General features: G+C 40.0%; 1 protein-coding gene across 3 annotated transcripts in view; it reads right to left on the minus strand.

Moving 5' to 3' along the window:
* Window positions 1-12,640, minus strand: part of FARS2 (phenylalanyl-tRNA synthetase 2, mitochondrial) — a 362,538-nt gene that overhangs the window by 269,804 nt on the left and 80,094 nt on the right. For all 3 annotated transcript variants that reach the window (XM_080925148.1, XM_080925149.1, XM_080925147.1), the window contains exon 3: window positions 10,531-10,690. In XM_080925148.1, coding sequence (XP_080781274.1) covers window positions 10,531-10,690 — 160 coding nt within the window. The remainder of the gene's footprint in view (window positions 1-10,530; window positions 10,691-12,640) is intronic.

Below are 12,640 nucleotides of genomic sequence, written 5' to 3' on the forward strand. Positions count from 1 at the left end.
GTCACATGTATGTCTACTGAGCAGGAAGTTTTGAATGCATGTACTACATCATATATTCTAAATGTCCCACTGGCCTTGCAGAGGATGTTGAACCCCGAGCCATCCAGGGCCTCTGCTCCACCAACTCCACACACTTTCTTGGTTGCTGCTTTAGCTTTCGTTGAATAAGCAAAGGCTCAGATCTTCCAAAGCCCACTTTTGAGCAGGCTGTGGCTCAATTTCAAACCTAAAAAGTGATTATAACATTGTAATGATAATCAGCTAATGTGTAAAAATTAGGAATTTTTTAACATTTTTTTAGCATTTAACATAATTATAACATTGTAATGATAATTAGGAAAACAGCCATATTCTCTTATATATTTGAACAATTTATACTTGTTGCTTTGACATATAAACAGTGGTTATTTTTAAACCACTGCTAATAAAATCATTTATAGAAAACCTAAGATATTAGCACTAAAACATTTTCTCCATGGTTTTCATCACACACTTTCAGGAGGATTTAAGTGATTTAGTGAGTGCCTCAGTAGTACCACATAAATCTACTTCTTTGTTTGCTTTTTATCATGACCTCATAATTCCTATACTAACTCCAGCCTTAAAAGTACCTTAGCATGGTTCCTATATTAACAATATATTAATAACTAGCTGAAATTATGGTTTATTACACATGTCAAGTATCAAAAGTCAAAATATCCACTAAAAATGACATACTTGGGCCTAACCATGCCTGAATCACACAGATTTAATAGTCACCATGTTACTAAGGTGCCTGAAAGAAATTAACTTATATTGTAATATAGCTACTGCAAAACCATGCCCAGATTTTTTCCTCTTTCTTCTGTCTTTTCTCTGTCAAAGAGGCATCATAATTTACATTTATAAATAAAGCACAGGGATTTTCAAATCAGCTTCAGACCTCTGTGCATAAGTGCAGTTGTCCCCCGCCCCCGAAAAAGAAAATACACCTGAACATTCAGCCTAGGGTGAACCAGAAAAACACCATTTCATAATAAATGCAGAATTAAGTCCAATCCTCCAATCTGAAAGGTAAGTTAATTTACCCTTGTGGGTCCAGCTTCCATATCTCAATGTTGTGTGAATACAACTATTTTATCATTTTCTTATGCAAAGAACCCACGAGATGGGTACCAATGGAACTGTGAACAGAAATTTCTCTTGGCTAGTGATGAGCCAATGCAAAAAGGTCCATGAGCACTTTCTTACCTCTGAGAGGACCCACATTACCTACCCACTGCCCCAGGAAACAGGGAAGGAGAAAAGGCCACTCCACAACCCATTCTGGTACCAACCTGACAACCTATACATTCTCAGCAAGACCAACTGGAGGCACAGTGCATGCGTAGGTGGGGCACTTCCTATCTTCCTCTGACTCCCATGAAAAGTTGCAGTTTCTAGCATGTTGACAGGCACGCTGTATCAGTACAGTGATCTTGCCACTCCATGTCCCTGTCATCTTCACAATATGCTTGCTCCTAGACCAATCACACTTAAAATGAGACTGCCATGAGAACTCCTTCCATGGGCAGTAGAACGTAAATGAGAAGATCCCAAACCAGAGCCTATACTGAGGGTTATCTAAATCTCTCCAAGCCAGAGCCTATATTGAGGGTTATCTAAATCCCACCAAGGCCACCATCCACTGGAATAAAGAATTTTTAAAGCTGACTACACATATGCCATTAATCTATTTGCAACATTAATTTTCCTATGGGTCTTTGCTCAGGGGGTACCAGGTACATAGAGTTAAATGCAGCAATTTAAAGCAGTAGCTCTGGTTGCTTTCTGAGTACATGTGGCAGGCACCCACCAGAGTGAAGTGAGATGGAAAGAAGACAGAGCATGTACTCTGGCTGGAAATACGTTCTTTAAAAGTGACTCTGAGTTGGCAAAATGGCTCAGCAGGTAGGGACACTGACCACCAAGCTCAATGACCTGAGTTTGATCCTCAGGATCTACATAATGGAAGGAAATAATGCTCCTTCAAGTTGTCCTCTGATCTGCACATATGCACTATGGCACATGCATACACCTCCAAATAAATAAATAAATAAAGTAACAAAAACACATTTTAAAAATTGACAGCATCTACAAAACTACCATGTAGCTGGGAAATAAGTCAACTGCACTGGCAAAGGCACCTGGCAACTCATTTCCCCCACTTCCCAGAATTCCATAGTCCTTACCCAGAAGGTATAATAATGAGCACTTAGACTTCAGACTTCACAGCACTATTCTACTTCACAACTTTCCTGTTTTTTTTTTTTTTTTAAAGTTTTTTAAAGAGAAGAAGGGGGTAATATAATAAATTGATAAAGTTCAGAATCAAAACACTCTAGCAGGATAAATCCATTTACAGAGTACCTCCCTCTCCCTCTCCCCCCTCCCTATCTGTCTGTCTGTACGTCTCTCTCTCTCTCTCTCTCTCTCTCTCTCTCTCTCTCTCTCTCTCTCTCTCTCTCTCTCTCTCTCTCTCTCTCTCTCTCTCCCCTCCTGAATCCTTAAGTAAACTTATAATTTCTTTAAACTTCCAGGTATAGAAAAATACGGATATGCATTTGCACTTTCCTTATTTCCTTAGACATAAAAACAGAATCCAAACCCGATCACTCACACATGCTGTCTTCATGATGGGTATGTCGGGGGCCTCTCTGCAGGAAGGCAGAGTGCTCATTCCTTCCTTCCTCATTCCTCCAAAGTATTACACATGACTGTCAGTGTTCACAGAAGCTCCTGTGTGCTGAGCACACAGATGATAGTCAAGCAATTCTATAACAAAACACCCTGCTGGGCCCAAGAATAAAAGCTTCTCTAATTGGAATAAACATCGCCCAGTTGTCCTCTATAGATATTACATAATATTTTACACTAACATTATCTCAATGCTTTTCACAGAAGCCTAGAAATATAAGTAATTAACAGTGGTGCAAACTGGAGTTCTGGACACAGATGAAGATCCAGGGAGCTGCTAATACAAGTCCACCTGCCTTAGCCAGCACGGGAAGGATGCTCAGGTCCCTGCTGCCTTCTCAGACACTAGCCATCTCCGTGCAGCCCTTGCATCTCCCCTAGCAAAGGGAGAATGTCTTTCAGAATTAGCAAATGTGTTGTTAGAGGTTATGAGGAAGAGGAGGCTCATTTAATCTCTGAAGCATCCTTGTGGCATTAAGAGTGTAAATTCCACTTCCAAAGCAACAAAAACTCATCCATGACATAGTCTTCACTGCCCTCCAGGGCCTCACAAACCTGCCTAGTAGCTATTTAGTATAGCACATACATCCTCCACATCCACATAGCCACTTGCTAGGGAGTCCAAAACTGCATATTGCTAAGTGGAACAAAGTCATTCCTACCACAAAGCCAAGGCAAACCACCAGGTCATAAAGTCCTTTGGTGAAGATCTCTTCAAGCACACACCAGATACTAGTGGTATCTGGGCCACTGTGAACCTCTGCTAACACATGTACAGAGCAAGAGGGACAACTAAAGGCTAGCAACTCCCATTGCTGGCATTACTGGTGATAGCATGGCTGATCCCACAGCTGTGGGTCTCCTTTTTGGGGAAGCAGTGTTTAAGGGAATTACCCTGGGCAACCTATTTTTAGGATCACTTTAGATTAAGACTAGGTTCTTTAAGATAGATTGATTTCTCCAACTCATCATGAAGAGAGAAATGGCCACCAATATTTTGAATACTGAGAATGTAGTCAGAGATGCTAAGACAGGTGAATCACTTTGCATGACTGATTATTAAACAGCACCCTATTTTGAGGTAAAGTCCCATTGCTCCTCCACAATGCAGGATAAAAGGAAATTACTCACTCTAGAATACAAATCTGATCAAAAAATACTACAGATGGGCATCATTGCTGCGGAGAGCTGGCACACACCTATCAGATCCTAGCTCCACTGTGTGTGAGGTAACATCTTGGTACCTCAACTCATCTAAACCAGTGTTATGACAATTCACTAAGGAATTCGCGCAAAGGGCACACAGCTCAGGGCCTGACCACTAGCAGGTTCCATGGGTGGTTTTAGTTGAAAGCAATGGAACTAAGGCCCTAGAGTCCTGCACATCCTTAGAAACTATAAAGTGAACACTTCTCAGCTGTGCATTTCTTGTCCAGTTTGTACACATTAGGTACTGTCTATGTATTTGACATGTCTTTTCTCATTTACACACAGCTAGCAACCTACAGGACCCATGAACTGCAGGGCAAACATGCACAAAGCAATGTCATTCAAGCCTGGGGCACCAGAAAAACAGACACATTTATCTCTGAGAGATGAGACTTAATTCCTCTCCAGGAATAAAAAAAAAAGGCAGGAATAGCAGAGCAATATTCCTGAGTTAAAGAGACAGAGCTGGAAGTCTGGACAACTTATGAAGGCTGGAATGCATGGGACAGAGGGCAGAGGGAAAGAAAGGCACAGGGTGAGCAAGGACCACCCTCTATAGAATGTTAACTACTTCATGTATCTATACATATACAGACATAGATAGGCCATCTGCAGCCAGACATTGAGACTCACAAAGAATTGCTGGGAATGATGCTCCAACAGGACCAAGAATAACCCAGTTACAATTCCAGGAAGTGGAACAGAAAGACTCATAATGCACTGGCTATCTATTACAGTACTCAGAAAAGCCCTGTATCAAATGGGGAAAAACAGTCACATTCTAATCACGATCCCAGTTCTGCCCAAGAAAGAGTAAGAAACAGCTCGTAAATGGACTAGTGTATTTCGGGATAATACTAAAACTGGTTAGATACAATTAACCCATATAGCACATGGTGAAATAACCACTGCTGGTGTTGAATAAATAATCACCAATGATTCAAATATGAAAAATGTAAGCAGATAAAAATCAATAGCGACTGACCAAGAAATGACGACCAAATTAGAAAACAAAAACATTAAGCCAGAGGTTACAGTGACATTTAACATGTCCAAAAGCTTAAGCAGAGACTTATATATTAAGGAGACACTGTAAAGATATTTAAGAATATTCTCTTCACATCATGAATGTGATGAAAAACGTACAGGACAAGATAGGTAGCAAAGTTAATCTTGTAGAAGAAAAGAGGTAACCTTGAAGATACAGCAAAAGGACAGCAACAATGAGAATGAAAAGGAAGGAGGAATTCCCAAGAATGAAGTACTTATAACTACATTCCCAAAAGAGAAGAAGGTATAGAAGATATCTGGATGCTGCTGATCTCACGGCGATGTTCTATTCCCAGTTAACACTCTGCTGGCACAATGCCCGGCAGTTCACATCTCCACTGCAAAGTGGCCCCAAGCCTCAGAAAGGCTAAACATATTAGACATTTTTTACTGTAAAATTCAGCCTTCCGTGGATTACAGCCAAGCTACAATGTGCACACTCAAGTGAACACTGCTTAGTGCAAGGAATGACATCACCGTCTAGGAATATTCTGAAAACTACTATAATGGTATAGATGAAAAATATATCACCACAGACCAGTGGTTCTCAACCCTTTGGGGGGTCACACATCAAATATCCTGTATATCAGATATTTGCATTACAGATGATAAGACTGTCAAAATTACAGGTATGAAGTAGCAACAAAACTAATTTTCTGGCTGGGGTCACCATGACACTATGATCTGATTAAAGGCTCGCACCACTTGTTAACTTGAGAGCCACTGCCATAGGCTCATGCATCCAAACATTGGGTGCATGTTGGAGCACTGGTCAGGGAGGCAATCGATCTTTCAGAGGTTCTTCTGAAGAACACACATCACTGACTGCAGACTTGGAATATGTATAGCCTCAGGTATCTTCCTACCCTTGCTCCCTGCTTCCTGTTTGCAGCTGAGCGTGTCTCAGCTTTCTGCTCCTGTCACCATGCCTCCCTGCTATCATTGTCACCTAGCCCTCACAAACCATAAGCCCAAATAAATTCTTCCTTGAGTTTCCTTCTGTCAGACTATTTATCATAGCAATAGAAAAGGGGGGGGGGAACCCTCTTCAAATCAGACCTGAGTAGTTGGCAGGAGAACAGCAGATTTAAAGACTATTAGCATCAATTGCCTGAAGTATTTTACACTAAATTCAATTTTAGGAACAAAGTAGAACATGTACAAACTTAATAGTCTCAATTATTTCCAATTCATGCACACTAACAGGGATTTATAGGTAGAGAAAAATGTTCAAGGCATGTTGTCTTTATTATCACTACCCCACAGTCTCACTCCAGACCAGGCCACTGTTCATAGCACAGAACCCTAGATGGCTTTGGTTGAATGTGAGCGTATTTTGGTCACTATGCAGGTCTAACTGGCAAGCAGGTTACCTGAGGGTTATCAGCACTTTTGGAAGGGCAACACGGAAGGAATTCAAATAAGAGGAAGAACACAACCTGCTGTCAGTCTTGCACTTGCAGAGGTAGAAATTGCCATCAGAACAACACCATTGAAGAGATTCCTGTTATTCAGGCTCTGGGCATGGGAAGGATGTCCTTTGACAAGGGGTCTCCTGGCAGCTAAGATTGACTCCTGCTGGCTGAAGCCACCTTGTACATCAGGAAGGGGACCCTTGTGAATGTGTTTCAAAGCACCGCCAAGAGAAAGGCTCTCTCATGGGGACATCCCCATCGTAAAAGCAGAACAGCCCATCTTTCCCTCAATTTATTCATCTAAACTGCACCATGAGAGACAGCAATGCTCTAATGTGAACACCAGTGTGTGTCAGACACTGCTCAGGAAAAAGACTGTAAACACCAAAAGATATAAAAAGAAATTAAAATTCTAGGAATCTTAAATCCCTATCTTAGCAGGGTTCAAAGTATAAAGAACGCAGTAGAAATAGGAAAAACAATAATCAATCTCACAAGCATAAAAATAGTTTAAAGCACTATTTTATCTCTTTCTAATTCTAAAACCTCTCTTATAACAGCTTTAGGTACAATTGAAATGTTAGCAACAAATAATAAACCATATTTGGAGACAGGGAAAAGATGAATCTAGAGCTGCTAAACCGCCACAAGGAAAAGACTTGTTCTAAGTTTTAAATTTTCTTTTCAAATACAAAGCAATTTTGTAATAATCAGTGAGGAGCCACGGCTGGGCTACATAAACAAATGCAAAAGGAAATCTTGATCAGTATGTCTGGGTCTGGGGTGGAGAGAGGGCTCAGTGTCAAGAGCACTAACTGTTCTTCCAGAGGTCCTGAGTTCAATTCCCAGCAACCACGAGGTGACTCACAACCATCTGTAATGGGATCTGATGCCCTCTTATGGGGTGACTAAAAGACAGCTACAGTGTACTCATATATGAAATAGACAAATAAGTCTTAAAAAAAAAGAAAATCAATGAGTTCTTTCTATTAAAAAAAAAAACAGTATGTCTCTGCTCATTATTAAAATGTGGGAAGAGAGAAGCTTGGGTTTTTATGGCTCCTAAGGTACACAAAATGTTAACTAAATTTGATAGATAAATAGACACTTTGTGCCAAGCTGCCCCAGAACAAGAGAGGAAAAGCTGGTGGGCATACTGGAGAGAAAAGCCCAACTCGGTTAGGTTGTCTGACATTTTTACACATATATTTCATTGTCTCCATCTTAGACTTAATATTAAAATAACTAATATGCCTCATTTATACTCACACAGAGAGGAAGAGGGACAGGGGTTTAAGGGGAGATTCTTACTTATGTGGTTCCAGATAGCTTTGATCCTGCCACCTCGGCTGCCCAAAATAAGGAATTAACAGACTGTGGATTGTTGAAATGTTTTATTATCCTTTCTAAACAGCTAACCTCTATATTAGGCTTCAAAGTCAGAATTATTCTTGGGCTACATCTGGCAGCAAGATCTTCATGTGGCTCTTGAGTTCTGGTGGAATAGGATGAAAGAAACAGTTCCTTCAGTAGGTGCCCAATGTCAGGTTGCCTATGGAGACTGTGATCACTGCCATCACTCCCAATGTCCGCTGGTCTCAGTGCTACTGGGCAGGATGGTACTGAAACATTTTACCAACAATCTCCAGGCTCTCCCCAGACTTCAGCTTACATGAATACTGTTCTCTAGGAAGACAGAGTATTTTGGTTTTTTTAGTTTAAAAGGTTTTTGAGTCTATACCTCTGCAAAGCAGATCAATCAACCAAAAGTGAATTTGAAGACACATAAAAACAGAAGTACTGCTCATGTCTTTAATCTCAGGACTCTAGAGGCTACGTTAGAAGCAAGTCTGGCCTATATAATAAATGTTGTACTAACCAGAAGTATACAATGAAATCCTGTCTCAAAAACAAAACAAAACAAAATAAAAACCTGAACAAAAATCCTGCAACAGTGATCTATTATAAAATCTGAATTAAAAAAGACCAAATCCACAAGACGTTAAAATCAACAAGCACATCCTGATGATAAGACGCGTCTTTACTGCTGTTAGGTATCAGTATGTGTCCCATGTCAAGACAGGAGGCACATTCAAACAAAAAGGTGGATTGCAGATGTAGTTTCTAATAATAAAATTTTACCTTGACGCATGATTTTGAATGGTATGCAAATATAAAAACAAAAACAAACAAAAAAAGAATAACAAAACAACAACAAAAAGAATAAACTCCTCCAACATAAAGGCAGGTTTAAGACCAGTAGACCATTAGTCAACATGGAATCTAGCACAAGGTATTCATTCATTCATTGCTTTCAGAGCCAGTGCCTCCCACAGGGCCAGGGAAAGAAACAAACAACTTGAGAGTCAGCTTTCTCCTTCCTGAAAAAGATCCTCAGCAAGTGTTGGGGATGAAGCTCAGGTTGTTAGGGGGACCCTGAGCACATTTCTGTACTGAGCTATCAGTGTGCAACAAAGATATCTTAATTTTGTACCGCTTCCTTAGGTTCCCCCCCATATTTACACTAAATTTAACATTTAATTTATAAGACATAATCTGCACGACGCATTTCATTTTATTTGTGAAACATATATTACTTCAAATAAAAGTCAGATATCAGAAGCCTAAGATACCAAAGAATCTGATATCAGGGTTTAGAGGGTAGAAAAGTGATCTCTGTGGAAATCTCAGAGCCCACTCAGCATTCCTCAGAGGCATGGAGCTCACTGCAGTCCCATGCTTTCCTCTGCTTTGCTTTCTGTCCCTGTGTTGTAGCTGCAGCCATTGTTTGCAGTGTTCGGCCCCTATGTCTACACACTTGCTCCATTGTTTGGTTGTGTGGTACCTGCCCTGCTAATTCTCCCTCATCCCCTGTTGGATGTCCTCCACCAGGTACTCTCCTGAGGACAGGATGCATCTTTGATGAGGCACCTCTCCTGAGTACTCATCAGCACTTAATGCTGCCTTGGTAGAGAATAAAGATGCCTGACTCCTTAAAGACAGAAATTAAACATCTGAACAATGTCTCTTAAACATCTGAACAATGTAATCTGTCCCCTACACTTCAGTATTAAGTAGATTATACAGCTGCTAATATGGCTACAATTCTTTTATTTCAGGAGTGGAAAGGGGCTAGCTATAATAGGATTTTTTAAATAAACAACCTCCAACTGAAATTGGTTTCACATTAGATCATTTAATATGAAATGCTTCAAATCTGAAGACAGAAATAGAAAATAGCAACCATCCATGCACCCATGATTCTGTTTTATCAAATCTCAACACTTTGTCGTAATTTACTTCATATTTTATAAAGTAAAACATCACAAATATAGATGAATGTAGTTTCCCACATACTCCTGTTACTATTCCTTACTGTCCAGAAGCGTGTATGCCTGATGTTGATGTGCAAACTAAAAATAATGTATGCCATATAAAAATGTATAGTGGCTTCTTAAATGTTGTATGAATTATGCAGCTGATGATATGGGAGTAAACATACTCCTATAAGCCTTGTTAAAACAGAGAGCAGAGCCTCACTAAATTACAAGAGTGATCTTAAACACATGCTTTCCTTCATGCAAGGAGGAAGTCTGAAGGAATGAAAGTATGATGGGGAAGCTGATGAGGAAGCTCTGGATGCAGCTGGGGCTGGTGATTGTGTCTCTAAGGGCAGGATGAAGCAACAGTAACCCACCGCACCCCCTTAGGAAGATATGAAGACAAGCGTATAAAGTGAGAGCAGGAACCTAAACAGTACTGTTCATCCCATGGGAATGTATGGTTAGTTTTTCTCTTAGTGACAGTGATCAGGACATCAGTGTGTGACTGTGGCATGGGATACTGCACATTATAACAATCATGTCCATGGGATCTAAAATACAGAAACCAGGCAAACCAGACACTTGCCATTGATGACTAGTAAGTCCACCATCACTGTTCCTTCTCTCGCTAAGTCCATTCTAACCTATAAAAATGGAAGTTGAAAGAACCAAACACTTCCTCCCTTCTCTCTATACCTTAGACAAAACCAAATCAACAACAAAAACATGGCATAAAGCTGGCCTCAATGATTTGTTGCACAATGTTCATTAATTTTAAACTATTAAGGCCTGAAACACAAAGATTTCTAAGTACCTACCATCTCCAAAAAGATGTGTTACAAGCCTAGTCAGAACTTGTTTAAGGTCAAATTCCACAAGCTTCACTGCCTCCATGGTGTGTGTCTCCTGCTTATGAGCAGAGCGAGAACTTTCTTCAAAGAGCTGCAAGCTTTCTCCGTCCTTTACTCCAGCAAATAACTGTAAACCAAAAGAAATAATGAGACGTGTAAATCAGGGTCCTGGTCAGTCTCTATCAAACAGCGGAGAAATTCAGGTAAAAATTACTTCAGTTACAATGTATGGATAAGAATTATATCTTAACAATAAATATCAAAAAATAAATTATATCTAAAAAACATCAAAATTTCAGCATTTTATACTAAAGGTGTGGCAACCTCTGAGCTCCCCAAGGTGGAGGATCTCTGGAAATTAAATATGACACCTGGAACTTCGATGATCTGTTTTACATTTGCCTGAATTTATAGTCATCCTTACAGGAGACATTATCTAATTCTAATGAAAATACCAAGCTTAAGAGTTTAACATAGTGTTCCCAAGTGTCCCACAAGAGCTTCCCAATGTGATCTAAGACTAAGTAAGAAAGTACAGCTCAAGAATTAAATCCTATACAGTCTATAAAGACAGGACGTCTGCTAGAGTTTTACATTATTTATAAAAACCTGTTTCCGGGTTTTACACATATTTCTCTACTTACTATATGTGAAAGCATATTACATAATTACATAATAGCTAAGACGTATCAGCACATGATACATACCATGAGATCATGCTGAATCCATAGGTTTTTAGGGTAAGTAATATATGAAAATACAGAGTACATGGCACAGTCCAACAACTAAATAAAACTTTCTTAGCATCATCATTAACCACAGATGTCATTCATCATATGCTATTTTCCCAACAAACTCAGGTGTCAGAGCTGATGAGATGGTTCAGTCAGTGAACGCTTGCCACATAATCATGTGGACCTAAATGCAATACCTAGAGGCCACATTTGAAGCCAAGCACAGTGACATGCATCTGTGATCCCACTGCTGGAAAAGCAGAAGCAGGAAGATCCCTGGAGATCAAGCTAATCAAAGCAGTAAACTCCAAGTTCCATGAGGTGCTGTCTCAAAAGATACAGTGGGGAATAAAAGCGGAAGTCACACACCTGACCTCTGTGTGCATGCACATGTGTAGACACAGGCATACACACGTGTGCCTGAGTTTACAGTCACTTACTTACAACAGACACTGTTCTCAATTCCATTAAAAATACCAAGCTTTGAACTCAAAAATAGCATCTCCAAGTGTCCCATGGGATCTTTGCAATGTGATCGAAGACTGAGTAAAAAAGAAACAGTTCAAGAATTAAACCCTATGAAAGTCTATAAAGACAGGAAGCCTGCTAGAGTTTTAACGTGCGCGCGCACACACACACACACACACACACACACACACACACACACACACACACAGGCATACCCAATTGTGGTGACATAGCAGATCAACTTTACCTATGAGGAGAATGGATCAAGAAAGAGAAATAATGGCTACCATTGTTTATGAGTCTCATGGGAGACAATTAATGTTTTACTAAAGAGTTGACAGTTCTAATAATGTTATACTTGATGATTAAAACAATGCTTGTACCAGAAAAAAAAAATTGCTAAAGGAAACAAGAAAGTAACAAAGTCAATAGAAATTACTAAGTTAAAGTCTACAAAATAACATGAAAGCATCAAAACATCAAGCAAGGAGTTCATGAGAATGCCTGCCTTCCCAGCACAGTGGGGCAAAGCTGAGCATGAAATGATAACTTAGTACAACTAACAAGACCCAAGTGCAAGCCAAGCAGCTGACCAAGCCACGATGTCTGCTGAACACCACAAAATGAATCACTCCCCCAACAAAGAGCAGAACTTATAAAATTCTCCAGTCAAGTGCCATACCTTGTAGGCAAAAGTGAGTTACAGTTGTAACCAAGGAAGTTCTAGAGTGAGGTCTCCCTTAAAAGCTAGTAAGTCTTTTCATTACCCCGGACTTTCAGTGACTGACGAAAATAACTCACCTTCTGTACATTTAATACAGTTAAGAGCTCAAGGCTAGGGAATGGGGCTGCCCACTATGAGGTTGGGTCCTCCC

This window comes from Micromys minutus (assembly GCF_963924665.1).
Source record: "Micromys minutus genome assembly, chromosome: 1".
Lineage (NCBI taxonomy): Eukaryota > Metazoa > Chordata > Mammalia > Rodentia > Muridae > Micromys > Micromys minutus.